Source organism: Anabrus simplex, chromosome 3 (assembly GCF_040414725.1).
Source record: "Anabrus simplex isolate iqAnaSimp1 chromosome 3, ASM4041472v1, whole genome shotgun sequence".
In the NCBI taxonomy this organism is placed as follows: Eukaryota; Metazoa; Arthropoda; class Insecta; order Orthoptera; family Tettigoniidae; genus Anabrus; species Anabrus simplex.
This window is the reverse complement of record NC_090267.1, coordinates 307,077,129-307,097,675: the sequence shown is the minus strand read 5'-3', so window position 1 is coordinate 307,097,675 and position 20,547 is coordinate 307,077,129. Positions and strand designations below refer to the sequence as shown.

Here is a 20,547-nt window from a genome sequence, read left to right as displayed (position 1 = left end):
AGGTTTCGAGTTAATGAAATAAAGCACATGATCTGCTGTGGTAATAGAATTTAATGTCAACCAAAAAAAACATGAAAATACACCACACAAAGAAATTGAATTAAACGTTCCTTGGAACAACACTACGCGTCGAACTGTTTAAAAAGTCCTTCAAAGATATTCGTCGTGGAGACAAATGTACTCATAACTTTCCTCAAAATCTACCAATTTAAGTATTTATTACTTCAAAAGAAAGCGCTTGATCCACTGAGTGCTTTTAGACTAAAACGAACTGCGTACCTCAATTAGAACGAAAGATATGATTGCTTCAATGAGAAAAAATGTTGAAGAAATGAGACGTCTAATTGAATGTGCACTCATAACCTTCCTCAGAGTCAACCAATTTGAATAGTTAAGCACTGAAATGAAAGAGCTTGATCCAGTGAGTGTTCTTAGACCAAAACAAACTCCGTACCTCAATTAGAACCAAAGATATGATTGCTTCAGAGAGACAAAAAAAATTAAAAGTCAAATAACTTGGGGAAGGCGGAAGTTAAGTGATTTATAGTACCTGGTGACAAATATGTGCATGAATACCTTTCAGTTAAAAAAAGAATGAAGGAAATCGACCGGATAGAATGGCCGGACTGACTGACTTTAATTTTCATTAAAAATAATTAATATATAGTTTGCCGAAGAGATTACTTCTGGCCGCTTGTCATCTGTCCAGGCTCGACTTATCCTATATGTTCATTGGTTCAGTGAATCCATTATAAAATTAATATTGGAACGTTATTTTTAAGGTCAATATGATTATCCAGTATTGAGTAAAATTTAGAGCCACAACCTTAAAATATTTCGGATGGAAAACCCTAATTTTACACCCTTGCAGTTTTGAGGTTAATAAGTAACTTCAGTGAACCTTTTATATACACATGCCTGTTTTTGTGTGTTCATCTTTTCCAATGTGTTATTTTTCTCGCAGTACAGCAATGAAATTTCGGGACACCCTTCGAGAACCACTGCTTTACAGATTAATGACCCTAGCTAGGGCAGATAACGAAAATTGAAACTTGCTTTAAAGAGCTGAAAATTGAAAATATCCCATGAATGAAGCGCAATAAGCGATTCGAGCGCAGTATACGAGGTAATTTTTAAAAGCTGTATAATTATGTGATATATGCAGGAACCAGAGAAAAAAAGCGTCTTGAACGGTTTAAATGCAATGTGCGAATGAATTCCATCCCCCATAATAATAATAATAATAATAATAATAATAATAATAATAATAATAATAATAATAATAATCCAGTTTCCACCCGCCACCGCACAGAAATCAACCTGCGGTCCCTGGGGTTTCACGATCCACAGTTTGCGGAACATCGACTTAGAGACAGATTACTACCTGAAATCACGACTGTAAAAAATGTACCGTTGTTAAATAAAAGCGATTAATACCTGAAATCCTGCGATGTACAGTACCATGAGGGCTTATTCAGATGTCTGGTGATTATGGTTGGTGACAGGAAAGGGTTGAAGTTGTTCTTTTGAATTCAACATTTCCTTTCTCCAAGGAAACGCGGAGATATATTTTCTTTATAATAACACTGACCCTTGTTGTTCTTTATAATACAAATATCCCATGCGAAGATGTGACCGCTTTTATTACATGTTCTTATGTCACTTGTTTTGTTCTCTGTTTTATCGCAGGTGCTAATATCAAGCTTGTTATTGTTCTGGTGAAGACATAACACAGCCTTGTTTGTCGGGTGTTCACAGTCTGCACCATGATTGTGCCTAGCATATTCCACCTCCTAGCTGCAGCATGGCTCTTCGCTTCTCAAGGTGAGTTATACGACAGAAAAACGTATGTTATATTTCCTCTTAATGTGCTAAATTGTTTCACTAACCCATTAATCAGTGATTTTTATTCGAGGATACACTTTGGTGGTGGCGGTAGTGATTATTGTTTTTAGAGGAAGTACAATTCGGATGCCATTCTCTTTTAACTCCAATCAGCGGGAAAATTGAAGAGGTCCGACCCTTCGAAGAATGTGGGTATCGGCATGAGTAAGGGAAAGGCCACGAAGGGCATGGAAGTGACTCCCTAGACCTCGTAAATCTATTAACGCCGGGGTCGGAAGAGAAAGCGAACATAAATTGACCCAGGGAGATGAGATAGGGAAGATGAAAATGAGGAGCCGGGCACAAGCAAGTGGAAGCAATGCCATACTCAGTTGAGACTCACCCTTCCAAGTTGAGTGCCCCTCCCTGACACAAAAACTAAGCGTTTCTTGTACGGAAGAATTAGTGTCAAGTTTTGTGTACCATTCCTCGTTCCGGTACTATGGTCTTCCGTAATAAAATATTTCTTATCTTCTACTTTGATATGCATTTATGAAATACACATTTTGCCAATAAACTTGCCCGGTTGTAAAATTTCAGGAAAGTGGCTAGTTGCACTTGGACATTTTGTAGCGAATGTTATCATTTTATTTCTTCATGAAAGCATAGAAGTGCACCCTTTTATTGGCAAAGTGTAGATTAACTAACTATATATACTGTGTCCGTTCGTTCGTACTCGGATACTTAGAATTTTCAGTCGATGATAATAATAACAATAATAATAGCTTAATCTCAACATTTCTTCAATTACTGTTGATTTTAAGAGATAATGGAATGCTGGAACTTTTCCTTAACTATGATTTCTTTAAAGCACCGTTAAATCTATTTGCAAGTTACTTTTAAATCCCAACCGACTGCGCCAGATTTCTATCTCGCAACCTTCAGTACTGTTGGCGTCCGGCTCTATGGCTAAACGGTTAGCGTGTTAGCTTTTGCTCCAATGTGTCCTGGGTTAGATTCCCGGCCGGGTTGGGATTTTAAGGTTGTCCTCTGGCTTGGGGACAGAGAGATGTGTGTGTCATATTCAACATTACAACATTAGGGTGCCATGCTCACAGACACATTAAGTTGCCTGTAGGCGTCAATTCGGAAGATCTGCCGCCGGGCCTTTCCGGAGGACTAATAGTACTTAGGGCCAACACCTGTAAATAGTTTAGAGAACCGTTTAAAATATGTATATTATTGCTATAGCTTGATAAGTTAAATTTTCATTAGCAATAAAATAATAACAGTTACAGGACGATATGCCTTTGCTGGTGGGACCTAGTTTTTACAGAGCAATATGTCTTCTGGTATAGGCTAGGGCAATTTTGTTACTTTCATTGATCTGTCTCAGTCTTATCCTTGGCTTTGACAATATGAAAGTGGCTGAGATATGAGCAATGCTAGTAATGCCATTCCTTATGCATCCAGTCCCTGCTATGAATGGTGTGAAAATGTTACTCATAGTGTCGGATGATGCGTGCCTTTCAGTGGGCTTGGCAGACTGATATGTAATAGCAACTTCTGGCTCAGTGAGGAAAGCAACGGGAAACTACCCCACTCCTTATTTCCCTAGTACGCCTCTTCATTGATGCCTAGGCCATCTATGACAGCTGATGGTGGAGCTGTTGAGGATCCAACCAGCCTTACGGCTGAGGACCAAACATACATACATGCAGTACAGTACGATGATTTCTTAGGACTTAAAGGATTTCTGTTATACTAAGGACTGTACGACAATAGGTTATAAATACAGTAACATCAGTATTAACAGACCGAGTAAGTAGCTGCGCGGTTTGGGTCACGTAGCTATCGGCTTGCATTCGGGAGATAGTGGGTTCGAATTCCACTGTTGGCAGCCCTAAAGACGGTTTCCCGTTGTTTCCCATTTTCACACTGTACCTTAATTAAGTTCACGACTACTTACTCCTTGGCCTTTTCTATGCCATCATAGAACGTAAAACAAATTGTAAATTACTTACATGTTGACAGATCCGTAGAAACTGTTTAATCCTCTCATAAGAGTCTTCAAGACGCCATTTATGGTACCCATTGTCGTATACATCCACGATGGGTCTAAGAAGCTGTACCTTTAGGAAATCTTTTTCTTCCATTCGCTCTCTGTTTGATATCGCACTAACTCATGACGGTTTTCAGTAACGATCCATAGGGAAAGATTTGGACTGGGTAGTTAGCGGTCATGGCCCTAAGTAAGGTTCAATCTGATGTAAAAATGAGAAACTGCGGAGATCTGTGTTCAGGGTTACCGACAGTGGGCAAACCTATCATCTTCTGAAAACAAGTGTGCACCACATGATCTATAGAGCGCAGCCAAATCCAGAAATCCTAGAATCGATTTCTAATTACTTGCAGGTGCTATCTTGAATGCGATTTACACAGAATTCTTGTTCTGGTGCTTTAAGAGAAATCACACCTGGCCAACCATCATCTCTTAACACTAATCAGAGGAAAAGATGGAAGAGGATCGACCCTTGGAAGAGTGAGGGTATCGGCTAAAAAGAGAGAGGGGCTGCGAAGGGAGTGAAAATCTTGAAAATCTAATACCATCGGATCGGAAGAAAACAGGAATTGACTAAGGAAGGTCGGATAGGAAAGACGAAAGTGAGGAACCTCGGACAAGTAAATAAAAACATTCCCTGTCTCATCTACGGGTCCCCTGGTAGTCAACCCTCCCGTCCAAATTAGCCCCTGGGATCCCCTTTTAGTCACAGCCCCTGTGGGTGAGTGACGCAGACGAAGAATACACCCACGGTATCCCCTGCCTGTCGTAAGAGGCGACTGAAAGGGACGACCAAAGGATGATCGAATTAGAACTATGAGACTACTTGTAATTAGTACCATCACGCAGGGAACACCATAGGTCGCTTTTACTTGCGCGTAGTGCCACTATGTTAGGTACACAAAAGGTTTGTGATTAGTAACAGTGTGTGAATCAGGGTCGGTTTGACAGTACCTGTGATTAGTACACCTATGTGAGGAACACCATAGGTTTACGTTTACGTTACCTGTAAATGTTGCCGCAATGTGAAAAACACCATAAGTTTGTGTTAGATGTGCGCATTACATTACCTGTGAGTAGTACCACAATGTATGGAATACCGCGAGTCTACGCTACTTTTGATTAGTACTGCAATATGACAACCGAGCTCGATAGCTGCAGTCGCTTAAGTGCGGCCAGTATCCAGTATTCTGGAGATAGTAGGTTCGAACCCCACTATCGGCAGCCCTGAAGATGGTTTTCCGTGGTTTCCCATTTTCGTACCAGGCAAATGCTGGGGCTGTACCTCAATTAAGACCACGGCCGCTTCCTTCCCACTCCTAGCACTTTCCTGTCCCATAGTCGCCATAAGACCAATCTGTGTCGGTGCGACGTAAAGCAACTAGCAAAAAAAAAAAAAAAAAAAAAAGCATTATGACAAATGCCATGGTTCTACTTCCCTAGTTATAAGTACCATTATGTGGGGCCGATGACCTGGATTTTGGACCCTTTAGACTATGAGCACCATCGATTCAGGATTGTGATTTAGCAGCAGTCCCTTGGTGATTAATACCATTGTTTAAACGCTAGTTTCTGGGATGTGGGGCATTGCGGGTCGGATTCATTGATTGCTTTAAATTAATGTCCATCCATTCATTCTTCGTCATCACGTTATGAATTCTAGCCAGTGGATGATTTTGGACTTTTAAATTGTCATTACATTTAGTCTCATTTCGTACCATTAGGGGCCAATGACCTAGGTGTTAGGCCCCTTTAAACAACAAGCATCATCACCTTTTAGTCACCTCTTTCGACACTCAGAGATACTATGGATGTATTCTACCACCGAGAGTTTCGTTGGTTCACAAGTATCTTATTTCAAATTTCAGTTCTGATCAAATGACACATTCTCCCATAGACATGGATATAAATAACCAGTTTATTTGCTTTCCCTCAGGTGCTGACAGTTTCTCACTACTACTGTCACATTTATTTTATATCTTGGTACCAAAGCTTGTAATTGCAAATCGAAAACGTTCCTTTCTCAGGAACAAGTGAAAAGAGGTCTGAATTTACATTCGAGGGAAATGGAGAATATGGAAGCGTGTTTGTTACAGTTTTGTATTTAACGAAGATTTCTCTTTCAGTTCTACATTGTCTGGCACCGGTTATCCTTTACACAAACGAGGACATTGCTTTGCCTGTTTTATACGCAATGAAAATTTATCACTTGTATTTGCGTCTAACAGGCGATATGTAAATTTTGAGGGTAGTTAGTGTAGCACAGAAAATCTATATGTAGGCCTATACATATAATAAACCTGTATGTATGTTTGTGGGTTGTTCTGCCGTTAACCCGGAAACGGCTTAATGCATTACTATTAAATTTGGTGTACGTTTAGGTGCATTCTTAGGTTAAATATCCCGGTGGTTCAAGTACCTTACAAAATTAGAAATGATCATGATTAGAGATGGGAATTGAAAGCAAGAATAGGTTACAATGCTACGTAGTTGAACAAGGCGCAAGTATAATCTAGCCGCTCTACAGTTATGCTGGCGAGTTTCATAAACTTTAGGGGTTCTGATAGTTCAGATCGCTAATATTTATGCAAATCTCACTGCAGAACCGTCGTGCGGGGATATGCCACTAGCGCCTTTGTTAAAAACGTTTGCATTCGGTGACGTGCCAGATACGACCGTGCCGCATGCGAGCCGTGCCACTAGCGACCGCATAATCTGCAATCGTGCCGGCTGCGACCGGCGTTGACAACCCAGTTTTAATTTAACAAGCTATGTCATCATCCAAGATAAGGCAAGCTAAATCAGAGCAAGAAAAGGTTAGAAAATAGGCCTAACATTTATAGCAGTGCTTACCAGGTTGGGAATTAAATTTTTCTTTGTTCTGTTCAAATAGCAAACTAGGTATAACCACAAACCGTGCACATTTGATTATGTGCACTGAATTAATCGTCGAAAAAAATGAGATGGCATATGACTTTTAGTGCCGGGAGTGTCCGAGGACATGTTCGGCTTACCAGATGCAGGTCTTTTTGATTTGACTCCCGTAGGCGACCTGCGCGTCGTGATGAGGATAACATGATGGAGACGACACATAAACCCAACCCCTGTGCCAGCAGAATTAACTATTAATGTTTAAAAATCCCGAACCTCCCAGGAATCGAACCCGGCACCCCTGAGATAAAAAGGCCAGCACGCTAACCATTTAGCCGTGGAACCGGAGTCGTCGGTAAATACAGCTGGTATAAATCTTTACGGAGAACAATCCCAACGACTGCGTGAAAGGTTTGTAAATAATAATTCATGAGTACATTTCTATGACGAAAGTTCAAATAAAACATGCATACATTATATCACACACAAAGGTAATATCTAAAACCAGCTCAAGAACTCGTCCTTGAAAACTAAATCAGTGAATGTATAGCTTGGAATGCCATTAATAAAAATATTTCTCCCCAAGAGAAAACATAGGTGGGTCATAAATAATGCAAGAGGTATTTAAGGCTAAAACCTTAAGAATGCGGGGGAATGTACAATACCGGATACTACAATAACACAAGTTCAGTTATATTTTACCGAAGATTATGTTTGTAAATAATAATAATAATAATAATAATAATAATAATAATAATAATAATAATAATAATAATAATAATAATGCTATTGGCTTTACGTCCCACTAACTCATAGTACGGTTTTCGGAGACGCCGAGATGCTGGAATTTAGGCCCGCATGAGTTCTTTTACGTGCCAGTAAATCTACCGACACAAGGCTGACGTACTTGAGCACCTTCAGATACCACTGGGTTGAGCCAGAATAAAACCTGACAAGTTGGGGTCAGAAGGCTAGCGCTTCAACTGCATGAGCCACTCAGCCCGGTGATGATTATATTTGTTTTACAGTTACCTTATGTACAAACACAGTTCTTGGGCATCATGAAGTTCAGTCCCTGGATTTTCGAGAAACAGAAATGACAGAGCAGCATCTTCCTAAGTTGCTTTTGAAGAATTTACTGCGGGAAACTGGTAGTTTTTTAGAACACGAAATATGGTGATGCATTTACATTTTATCCTAAAACGTGATCATATATGCGTTTCCATTTTTGGGAGAAGTTACCAAACAAATATCAATGCGTTACAGCACTGCCTGTTACGGCTGTTTCGGGAGGCGGCTGGGTTCGAATCCCCCGTCGATCATCCTCGAAAATGTTCATTTCCAGCCAAACGCCGGAATGGTACCTTTCTCATGGTCACGACCACTTCCTACCCATTCTAGCCCGTACAATTTCACCCATAGACGACACCCTCACACAGTAGTACATGTAGCTCACTCCTGTGGGGTGTACTGGGAAAAAGAGCTACAGATCTGGTCAGCCGAACAAGTCCTCCGACCTCTCGGCACTAAAAGTCTTGCACTAAAAAATAATATTTAAAACGTTCAAGGTAATCATGAGAAGTGTTAGCATTTATTCAGATACTTTGAAGTTTCGTGAGGTCATGTTACAAAATCAAACCACATTCCAGTATATACAGCATGGAAGGTAACTGATGCACCAAATTAACACAGTAGATCTTAGAGAGAGAGCATCACAATGCCGTAATTTTCAGGTCTCATGCTTGCACCGTTACGCTAAGATTTGGGAGAAAGGAGACGAGCTGCTGGAATAAACGGTATGTTCCGAGCTGTCAGTGGAGAGATGGCGTGGAATGACTTGGTAGACGAATAAGTTTGAGTGGTGCTTTTAAAAGTACGAAAGATCTCGATATGAATATGAAGTTGGAATTCAAGAGGACAAATTGAGGCAAATATTCGTTTATAAGAAATTGAGTATGCGTTTGCTGGCGAGATGTAGTGTTTACAGTGTACTATATCTTCTGGTACGGACTAGAATAAATTTGTTACTTTCATTGACCTGTCTCAGTCTCATTCTTGGCTTTGACAATATGAAAGTGACAGAGGTATGAGCGATGCTAGTAATACTATTCCTTATGCAGCCAGTTCCTGTTATGATTGATGTGAAAATATCGCTCATAGGGTCGGTTGGTGCTTGCATTTCAGTGAGCTTGGCAGACTGATATGTAATAGCAACTTCTGGCTCAGCGGGGCTGTGGAGAATCAAACCAGACTTGCGAGCTGAATACCCGACGTACGTACTCAAGAAACTGAGTTAAGGATTGGAATAATTTACCAAGGGAAATGTTCGATTCATTTCCAAATTCTCTGAAATAATTTAAGAAAAGACTAAGTAAACAACCGATAGACAATCTGTCACTTCGGCGATTCTCTAAATACACTTAAGAAAATGGAAATTGCAACACCATGAAGGCATGGGTCTTTTGTGTTGATTTTCAAGATATGGAACGATGCCATGTAGGTATGTAAACGATCAAAGTTTCAGACCCATTGGATTGTTGCTACAGGTCTCCCCACGTGATTGGTCGCGGAGGAATCAACTCCAGTATACGGACTCTGGTGTAGCGTATTGACTTGCAGTCTGCGCAGTGAAGTGTTCCCCGTCAAACATGCCTCGACGACAGAGAAGAGCACGCTATCAAAAACTGTGCCGTTTGAAAGGGCTCGGATAATTGGGCTGTGTGAGGCTGGATTATCGCTAAGGACTGTCGCTGCACGTGTTGGCCGACAGGCATCTACGGTACAACGTGTATGGCAGCAGTGGTCAAATGAAGGTACCCACACTCGTAGACCTGGCACAGGCCCAGCGTGACGGACAACTGTGAGAGAGGATCGCCGCATCATTCGGATGGCCCGGATGGAACCCCATGCAACAGCAGCGCAAATTCGAGCAGCTGTAGCACCCCACGTTACACAACAAACTGTTGGTAATCGCCTGCGTGCAGCTGGCTTATGAGCCCGTATCCCTGCAGAAGGTGTTTCATTGACCCCACAACAGCGACGTGTAAGGCTGGCCTGGTGTCGAGAAAGATCGACGTGGGTGGACGAATATCATAGGGTCGTCTTTAGTGATGAATCGCGCTTCTGTCTTGCCCGCAGTGATCGCCGGAATCGTGTGCGCCGGCATACCGGGGAGGGGGGCCACCCAGATCTTATTGTCGAGAGGCACACAGGGCCAGCACCAAGCATTATGGTCTGGGGAGCTATTGGCTTTAATGTGAAATCACAATTAGTGCTTGTTGAGGGCACTATGACTGCTCGACAGTATGTTGATAGGGTACTCAATCCAGTGGTTGTCCCTATGATGGCGAACATTGCTAATGGGATGTTTTCAGCAGGACAATGCCCGGGTTCACACTGCACGCACCTCCAGAGAAGCTCTCCTCGACATCACAACCTTCGAATGGCCCGCCAGATCCCCGGACCTCAGTCCTATTGAGCATATGTGGGACATGATGGGTCGACAACTGGCCAACCGTCCTCAGCCAACCACAACTCTGGAACAACTGACCCGTGCAGTGCAGCAAGCATGGGCCACAATTCCTCAGGAAGCGATCCAGGGCTTCACTGACTCCATGCCTCGACGAATTTATCAATGTTTTGCAGCTCGTGGAGGGCACATCCTGTATTGATTGTTGTCCAAACTTGCGGTCAGAGGGATCTGAAAGTGTAACCATCGAATCGCAACCGAACACTCGTCCTGCATGTTCAATTGCAGCAATGTAGCACCACTCCTTCTGGGTGTTGCAATTTCCATTTTCTTCAGTGTACAAACAGATCAGCGGTGACTGACTGACTGACTGACTGACAGATTGGTCGCACGCGGCATGATGCATAATCCACTCGGTCGCTAGCGGCACGATATCAGCGTGGTCGCTTGTAGCACGTAACCTTGCATTCTAACTTAATCGTGCCTATCATTTCTATCTCTAATCATGATATCAACAAGTAACGTAAAACTACAAGCTTGCTTAACTTTGGGTTTATGCTACAAAAATAACTCAAACGAGACGCATACTGCTAACATTGTACAGCAAGTCAGCAAAAAATAAATAGATCTGTAAAAAGTAACCAAGAGCATACGTCTAACAGATAAGCATTTTTATGGTTTCCATCTTTACCAGCAATCAATCAGTCAATCAATCAATCAACCAATCAATCAATCAATCGATCAATCAATCAATCAATCAATCAATCAATCAATCAATCAATCAATCAATCAATCATCATTGATCTGCATTTAGGACTGTCGCCCAGATGGAAGATTATCAGTTGTTAACCTAGACTTTTCTTAAATTATTTAAAATAATTTGGAAATTTATTGAACATTTTTTGGGGAATAAATTATTCATTCCCTAATTCCTCTTCCTGTAAATGAATATTTGCTCTAATTTTGTCCTCTTGAATTTCAACTTATCTTCATATTATGATATTTCCTACCTTTGAAAGCTCCACCCAAGCTTATTCATCTACTAATGTCATTCCACGCCAACTCTCCACTGACAGCGCCTGCTTAGTCGAGCAGCGCTTCTCCTTACTTCCATGTCTTCCCAGCCTGCAGTTTGCAACATTTTTAGTCTCATATCACCCAGAACAAATTGTAGTGCTTTTCTTTGGATGTTTTATAGTTTTCGTATCAAGTAATACTGGTATGGATCCCATACATTGGAACCGTACTCTAATTTACAGAACAGTAACATTTTTGCATGATTATTATGACCACCTAAGACTTCTTTAGAAATAACCTTCCCCCCGAGGTGAGTAAATTTAATGGCAAACGAAGAGCTTTTAACAGTAAGTATTTCGGATGAACAGTTTTTGAGACAACGCCTTCGAAAACACACAGTAAATACATCGGCCAGCAGTGTGCAGGCAGACCGATGGGAGTGTGTTTATTTAACAGAACAACTGACCATGTTAGAAGGCAAGGTGCGCAGAGACTAAGCTTGAGAACACACGAGTTAAGCCGTGAGCATGTCAAATAAATGGACATTGTCTCTGTCATAGCTATACTCCGTGCTTCTTTTCTGGGAGAAAAGAAATGGCGTGTGGTTTTTAGTGCCGGGAGTGTCCGAGAACATGTTCGACTCGCCAGGTGAAGGATTTGATGCCCGTAGGTGACCTGCGCGTCGTGATGAGGATGAAATGATGATGAAGACGACACATACACCCAGCCCCCGTGCCAGCAGAATTAACCAATGATGGTTAAAATTCCCGACCCTGCCGGGAATCGAACCCAGGACCCCTGTGATCAAAGGCCAGCACGCTAACCATGTAGCCATGGAACCGAACTTCCGGAAGAAAAGGTGCCGGTACTCACCAGGTGCCTATCAAAGCAACCTCCAGACTTAACATGCACTCCGATATACCCTCGTCTCAGGGTGCGACCTCAGAAAGAAATGGTGTGAGAGGGAAGGGGGTGGGGGAGGATCATAGGGCTTAACTACTAGTGTTTATTTCAGGTAGTACCCGGCGAGGGAGGGAGTGTATAATTCCCCTGTAAGTAAATTACCCCCTTCCCCAGAAATTTTGTCAGTTTGTACACTCCTTAAGTGAATATTGTCCTATTGGCTACCTATCAGAAAAACACCCTCTCCAGGAAGTTCAGCAGTGGTGTAAGCTCGATCTACTTAGAGCGATGACAAGGGAGGAGAGCTTCAAGTAAGTTATGTTTTTGCCGGGTTTCAGGTGGATTTGCCAGAGTGAAACATGAACAATAGGCTGCAGGTGCGGAGTTGCTTTATTGCTCAAGGTCTGGCAGTCATTCTATTATTTCTATATTGTGCGTATTATTGCTGATGTTTTTATGAAAATATCCACAGTAAAAACATTAATTTCAGTAATATGTATTCTACATTGTCCTCATTATTTTATAATGAAAGAATCCTCCCCCTCCCACGGGTAATTTTAGTGGGGAGGAATCTTTGATATAAAATTGTCGGTGCGGGAAAACCTTCCCTTCCCCTCGCGATTTCGCACTCTGCCTAACAGTCTGGCCAGTCATAATCAGAGTCTATTTCCTTTTGACCCCGTGAATTTTCGCTTTTTATTTTGTGATCCTCTCCACCACGTGCATTTTCGATGCTAGTTTTGTGTTTTACAGGATAAAAAGTAGATTTGACTATTTCTAATTCTTCGGCCTTCCTTATTTTGCTCATTGACTAAACGTAACTACTTATTTTACTCATTTTTAACAATGATTGCTCTGACTTAAGCAGATTTTTTAAAATCTCACATGAACACCAGCACGTTGCAGAACGGTTATAGGACTGATAGTCTGACATTGGCAACAATCCGAAAGCGAACAGAACTTCTTGTTTTCGGCTGCGTTACCAACCTATAAAGTCTTTGAACATATAAAAGTGGTACCAGCTTGCGTGAATCAAAACTGAAAATTTAATTCGTGAACACAGTACCACTTGCTTGAATATTTATAATGAATTCTTCATCTTCTGTGAATCTGTTTTGAGACAGGTATCAACTGGACATCCTCCATGATTCACTGTCCTGAGCATCTTGCTTCACTTGTTCATAGCTTCTCCCTTGTTTGGCATCTGTTAACATTCCAAACCTTCTTTCTCTTCCTTTTCTTCCAACTATTTTTTCTCCATCACCCTCTGTTGAAGACAATGTCTACGTAGTATGCGACCCAACCAAGATATCCCTTTCAGACCGAGTACGCACAATTGTGCGGGTTCGTATTTTAGTTATCCCTGACCGTATTTGATGTTTTCTCGGCGCTACACCGGACTGCAGTGATTGTGCAGGACACGTGGCGTGTATTTCAATTGATTTTAGTATGCGCTTGACCGCCAGGGCGAAGGAAGAAGAGTTTAAAAAGCACAGTTGATCGGCGAGATGGCAGGAAGCAGTAGTGCCGAAAGTAAGTATTTATTTACTGCGTTTATATTAATCTAAAAGCCTTACTGAATACCGGAATATATTCAATGAAGTGTGTACATTGGTTAGTGAACGTAAATTTTGAAGCTACACCATCGTACGTGATACAACGAGGTTTTGAATTTTGATACGCACAATTGTGTGGGTCCTGTTTTTCGGATGTTAGTTTTTATTTTGTAAAATAAACTATTAATATGTGTATTGAGGAGCATTTTAGTCAGTTCTTGACGTACAAACAAAAATTCACACCTCCAGTTTTCTTTCCGGTCTGAAAGGGATATTCTCCTTTTCCTTATCGTTTTTATCAGGTGTCGCTTCTCTCCTACTTTTCTTAGCACTTAATCATTTCTTACATTATCTGTCCACTTCACTTTTTTCATTCTTCTCCACAACCATATTTCAAAACTTTCCAAATACTTTGATTCTTTCTTAATGTCCATGTTTCAGCTCCATATGACACCACACTCCACACAAAACACTTTGCGAACCTTTTTCTTAAATCAATAGGGATTGACTTAGATGTCAAAAGCCCTCTCAGCTTCCCGAAGGCTTCTTTTCCCATAGATATTCTGCTTCTTACTTCTTCTGTACAGCTTCCATTCCATGTTAACAAACTTCCCAAATATCTGAATGACTTTACTTATAATAAATTACTCTGTCAATAAATCGCAGTTCTTAAAAAAATGGGGAAAGAAGGTGCCGATACTGCGTAGCGTTTTGTGCCGTCAGAAAAAAAGCACTGACTATACTCGCAAGTACACAGGGCAAATGACCAAAGACGTTTCAGTTATATCACACAAATCAACAATATTTCTATTATCTTATTTTAAAGAAGCAAATTTATTAAATATCTCCGCAGATCAACAGGAAATGTTTTAATTATCAAAGTATTCGTGTATATTTTGAAACAAGAATAGGTGTGGAGCTTTATCTTGATGTAGCAGTTAATGGAGGCCTCAAGGTGTTTCTCATTCATTACCCTCCCACCTCCGTTGTCTTTAAGTCTTGGAGAGAACGCGTTTTAATTTGAACTGGTAGAAAATCACAAGCAGCGAAAGGATAAGATGTGAAATAATTTGCCGGTCTTTTCTTAGAACATAATGAAGCCAACTGGTAATGTCATCTTAAGCCTGGGAAAGGATTACGCGAGGATTCTGTGAATAGATCCCTGAACTGCCAGCAAAAGCAAGCAACAACAGCCCGCACTCAATCTTTATAAACTCGACACACAGGGTCTGCGGAAGAAAGAGAGAGAGAGAAAATGTGGGGAAAGAAAAACACAAAGAGTGAAAACCAGTGATTCGATGTATGTTTAACATGTGTTGTTTCACTCCCGGTGACACAACATGGATTACATCTCTTCCCATAATTGAATGTGAAATTTCGAATTAAACGTTATTGCAATTGAGGAGCTATCTGACGGTAAGACGGCGGCCTCGGTCTAGAAAGCCAAGAATAACGGCCGAGAGGATTTGTTGCGCTAACCACATAATAATAATAATAATAATAATAATAATAATAATAATAATAATAATAATAATAATAATAATAATCTGCAGGTCGGGTTAAACAGCGGTCGCTTGGTAGACCAAAAGCCCTTCGGAGCCGATAGTGCCAGGGAATTCCTTTTTTTTTTTTTTTTTTTTTTTTTTACTTCAATGATTGCTTGGTGAAGTTCCATCAGCCCCATTGTGGGTAGGAGCTGATAGAATACAGCCTCAGTATCCTCTTCCTGTCGTAAGTTGCGACTAAGAGATGCAGCACGCAATATTGGAGTGTGGTTAAGTGACCCCAGTGTCTCTAGCTAAGTCTCGCGTTGTTTTCACTTACTTGTAACGATCGCAGGACCCCTAGCTGAGTCTGGTATGGCTTATTCTTATGTCTATCTCCTTGCTTGAATATTTTATAGCCGGGCGGAGTGGCTCAGACGGTTGAGACGCTGGCTTTCTGACCCCAACTTGGCAGGTTCGATCCTGGCTCAGTCCGATGGTATTTGAAGGTGATCAAATACGCCAGCCTCGTGTTGGTAGATTTACTGGCACGTAAAAGAATTATTTGCGGGACTAAATTCTGGCACCTCGGCTTCTCCGAAAACCGTAAAAGTAGTTAGTGGGACGTAAAGCCCATAACATTAATATTTTATATCGTACCTCCCTTGATCGACTCTAGTTCTCTTCCTACTCCTACATTATTATGTTCATACTAGCAAATGTACCCGTGCTTCGCTACGGTACTCTACATTGTATACGGATTCCTCCGTAAATTACTGTAAAGGCAGTGAGTAGGCCCGTAACTTGGCAGGGTGGGCTCGCGACCACGGACCCTTAGGTGAGTCTCCAAAGCGACTTCAATTTATTAATATATATATTATATTTCACCCCCCTACCGAGGGGTTCTAGGGGCGTCTTGCTCCCACAGTACTTTTTCCACATAGTAGGTTATATTTGTACGCCCCCACCGCAAAGGGGGCTGAAGTTGAACTTTAAAAAATCCGAAGTGTCAGTATTCATGTCAGCGACCCCGAAATCTATGGATTCGACACTATTTTCGATTATTTGTATATATCACTCCCCCCCTCGCCACAAAGGGCGTGAAAATGAAAGGCCTCCACACGTAATACCGTGCGAGTTGAAATAGAACGAAAGTTGACCAAGGGAGGTCGAAAAGGATAGATGAAAGTGAGAAGCCTAGCACAAGGAAACAGAAGCAATGTCAGGACTCAGCTAAGGCCCCGCGATCGCCAACCCATACTCCCTACTTAACAGCCCCTGAGGTTGCTTGTAGTCGCCTCTTATGACACGGCATCATGATAGCACTCGAATTCGACTGCGACTGACAGTAGTAAAGGGAACGTGCCATTATAATGAAAATACCTTCCCTATTTCCAGTCATAGTGTAGTTGGGGAAGTATAATGAAATCGCAGGTGGCCTTGGGTGTTAGCAATCAAAAACGTGATGGAGTTTTTCCGTTTTAATGCCAGGCCACCGTGTGTACTTCCAGTCGCTGTCGAGTTGGAGAGTTCCCATTACAATGGGATATCTTGTTTCCTTTTTCCAATGATAATCAGTTGGGGAGTTTTAACTATAATGGCAAGCGTACTTGTCTACCGACAGTATTAGTCCAATTGGGGAGTTCGAGTAGAAGTCAGAGTCGAGTTGGGAGTTTTAATTATAATGACAGTTCTGCTTACTTATTTTTTTGCTATTTGCTTTAGGTCGCACCGACACAGATATGTCTTATGGCGATGAAGGGATAGGAAAGGCCTAGGAAGTGAAAGGAAGCGGCCGTGGCCTTAATTAAGGTACAGCCCCGGCTTTTGCCTGGTGTGAAAATGGGAAACCACGGAAAACCATCTTCAGGGCTGCCGACAGTGAGGCTCGAACCCACTATCCCCCGATTACTGGATACTGGCCGCACCTAAGCGACTGCAGCTATCGAGCTCGGTTGCTTACTTAGTGCCGGTCACAGTCGAGGTGGAGGGTTTCCGTTATTACGGTAGATCATTTTTGCTATTCCCAGTCAGATGAGTTGGAAAGTTTCGGTTAGAAAAGAAGGCCCATTTGTCTACTGTTAGCGAAGTGTATTTAGGGTTCTTCAATATAATGGCAGGCCCACTGGTGGGCAGGCGGTCACAATCGAATTTCAAGGTTCCCATTATCATTATAGGTCGTCTTTGCTATCCCCAGTCACTGTTGATTTGCGAAGTTTTCATTGAAATGGCATTTCCGCTTGCCTATGGCCAGTTAGTATCAAGTTGGCGACTTTTCATGACAATGTCAAGCCTTCTTGCCTATTACCAATCAAAAATGTGTTCGGGCGTGTGGGTTATAAAAGTAGGTCCCCTTGCTACTGCCAAACCCAGTCAATTTGTGGGTTCCCATGATAACGGCAGATCTTCTTTCCTATTTCCGGTTATCGTGTTTTGATTATATTGCCAGGCCCCCTTGCGTATTGGCAGTCACAACGAAGTTGGACAGTTTTCATTGTAATATTATTCCAGTTTGTCTACTGCGAAAAACATTGACTTGAGGAGTTAAAGTTATATTGGCAGGCCCCCTTACCTTCTGCCAGTCACAACCGACGTGGGGTATTTTCATTACAGTGGCAGATCCTCTTGCCTATTGCCAGTCACAGTCGAGGTGGAAGGTTCCCTACCGCTACAGACAGTAGATTTGAGCAGCTTTGGTTATGATGACAGCCAACGGCCGTAGCCGTGTTGAAGCACCGGATCCTGTGAGATCTCCGAAGTTAAGCAACACTGGACGTGGTCAAGATTTGGATGGGTTGCCACGCGCTGTTGGGTGGGGTTAAGGGAATGGAGGAGCGGAAAGGGACTGGCCACCCTACCGTACGTAAACTCCGGCTCAGGCACACCTCTACGGAGGTTCGGACCTGCCTTCGGGCAGAATACACCCTTTAGTTATGATGTCAGGCATACTTTCTCTTATTGCCTGTCACAATGGACTTGCGCAGGTTTCATTATAATGGCCGGCCCACTTGCCTATCGATAGCCACAGCCCTCTTTCCTATATTCAGTCATAGTGTAATTGGCGAGGTTTGGTTATAATGGTAGTCCCGCTTGCCTACTGCGAGTCACAATCGAGTTGAGGAGTTTTAATTATAGTAGCAGTTCCCCTTGCCTACTACCAGTCACATTCAAAATGGGGAGTTTTCATCATCAATGCTGGTAGAGTTTACCAGTGCTAGTCACAGTCGAGTTTGAAGTTGCTATTATAACGGCCGATCTCCTTTCCTATTTCCAGTCATAGTCGAATTGGGAAGGATTTTTATAATAGCAAGCCCCTTACCTACTGCAATTCACAATCGAGTTGAGGAGTTTTAATTATAATAGCACTCCCCCTTGCCTACCACCAGTGTCAATCAAGCTCGAGAGTTTTCATTTTAAGCGCAAACCCCCTTAGCTAGGGCCAATCGCAGTCAATTCGGAGAATTCCCATTTTAACGTAGGTCTTCTTCCCTATTCCCAGTCAGTGTCGATTTGGCCAGTTTTCATTATGTTGGCATGCCCCCATTTCTACTTCCAGATAATCAACAGTGTGCTTGGAAAAATTAAGTAACACTGATGATCTTCCCATAATTAGGAGTCTATTCGTTTATGGGATCAATTTCATTTAATTTGTCACCAGTACACGTACTGAAGCGAAGGAAGAACAGAGTCATTGAAGAACCTCTTGATAAACAATGTTTCGTGTTTTATTTTCTGGTGCACATATAAACAGGGACTTGCTGCTGCTGACTCGGGAACATGCGACGTACAGTTGCCCGTGGGAAAAGCAGGGTGATCTGAGGTCAAGTCCAGCAATACTCAACGTCTGGCCTTGGGATTTATTAATAGTCATCGCAAAGCAGAGGCTGACTGGAAACTGCAGACGCTTGAACTCAAACGGGTAGTTGGTTGGGATTAGTGGTATCCGCGGGATAAGAACTGACTCTCCTTCACCGCATCCAGTCATGATAGTTGCCTCTATCACATGTTTGTGGAGGGCGTTTACCTGAAGTCTTGTCCCATTGCACAAATTAGGTGGGCTGAGATTGCGCATGAGTATGATTGGTGCGCCGATCTTTAAGGTAATTTTGTGCGATGGAAGCCCCGGAGCCGTTATAGAATTCAGGAACTCAGGAGGATAGTGAACTGCGTCGTCAGAGTTGATTACTTCATTGACAGACGTATAAACTGTCTCCTCGCCGTGGAACATTGTGAGGATAGTCGAATTAATGTACGCCGCTTGTTCATTAGTTGGAGTTAAGATCGCTCTGCAGCAGAGCCATGAGATGGGTTTGCTCCTAATATTTTCTACGTCCGGGTACACCGATGAAATGAGAGCTTCAAGGTTAGAAAGCGACAAACAAAATTCATCAGAAAGAGTAATGATCCCGTTACTGTCTCCCAGTGAGCCGTTCCCAATCGACAACAATATTTCAGTGAATGTATGTATGTTTTCATCACCACCTAGATGTACCCTCATATTCTGTGTCAGAGACAGTTTTTTGATATTTGGCCAAAGTGATGATCTCCTTAATGAAGCGTTCACTTCATCTGCTCTGCTCCCTCTTGGAACAACCGGTAACGTTTGACGAAAATCACCAGAAAAGAGGATAGGGACACCTCCAAAGAAGTTATCACTGTTTCGGATGTCCCGCAGCGTTCGGTCAACTGCTTCATTCGCCTTTCTGTGAGCCATAGTGCATTCATCCCAAATTATAAGACTGCAGTCTTGCAGAACCTTGGATATGTTACTTTGTTTTGTGATGTTACATATTGGTGACTCTGTGCAGTCAAGATCTATAGGCACTTTAAACATCGAGTGAGCAGTTTTGCCACCGGGTAAAAGAGTGGCTTCGATCCCCGAAGAGGCTACTGCTACAGCAATCTTACTATCCTGTCTGATCTTAGACAACAGTAAGTTAATCAGGAATGTTTTTCCAGTTCCGCCCGGAGCGTCTAAGAAAAACATTCTACTTTCCTTATTTCTAACACAGTTTAATATTTCCCGATATACTACAGTCTGTTCATCTGTAAGTTTTGGTTCATTTAATAGAACAAAAGACCTTAACGCTTCTTTATTGTAATTTGTTTCCCTGAGATAGTCAGCATTTAACGTTTGTAAGATCTGAGGGGAAGGAAGGCCGTAAATGTTCAAAGGCTGACCGCCAATCGATAGAACGTATTCTTCGAGGTCTTGAAGACATCTGTCTTCCACATGGGCGATCATTTCATGAGCAGTACCGTCGTTACAGGGGGAAAGTTGTCGTAAGAAATCTTCTGCTAGGCTCTCCTTATATTTGTTCCACAGATCCAACGGATCAGAGAGACTGCAAAAGACTAACA

At 42.1% G+C, this 20,547-nt stretch overlaps 1 protein-coding gene across 1 annotated transcript in view; it reads left to right on the top strand.

Annotated features, from left to right (window-relative positions):
• The first annotated feature begins 1,696 nt into the window (after window positions 1–1,696).
• The window catches only part of LOC136866788 (uncharacterized), a 53,656-nt gene continuing 34,805 nt past the window's right edge, over window positions 1,697–20,547 (top strand). Inside the window, exon 1 of the mRNA XM_067143894.1 lies at window positions 1,697–1,824. Within this exon, the coding sequence (XP_066999995.1) occupies window positions 1,767–1,824 (58 nt within the window). The 5' untranslated portion in view covers window positions 1,697–1,766. The remainder of the gene's footprint in view (window positions 1,825–20,547) is intronic.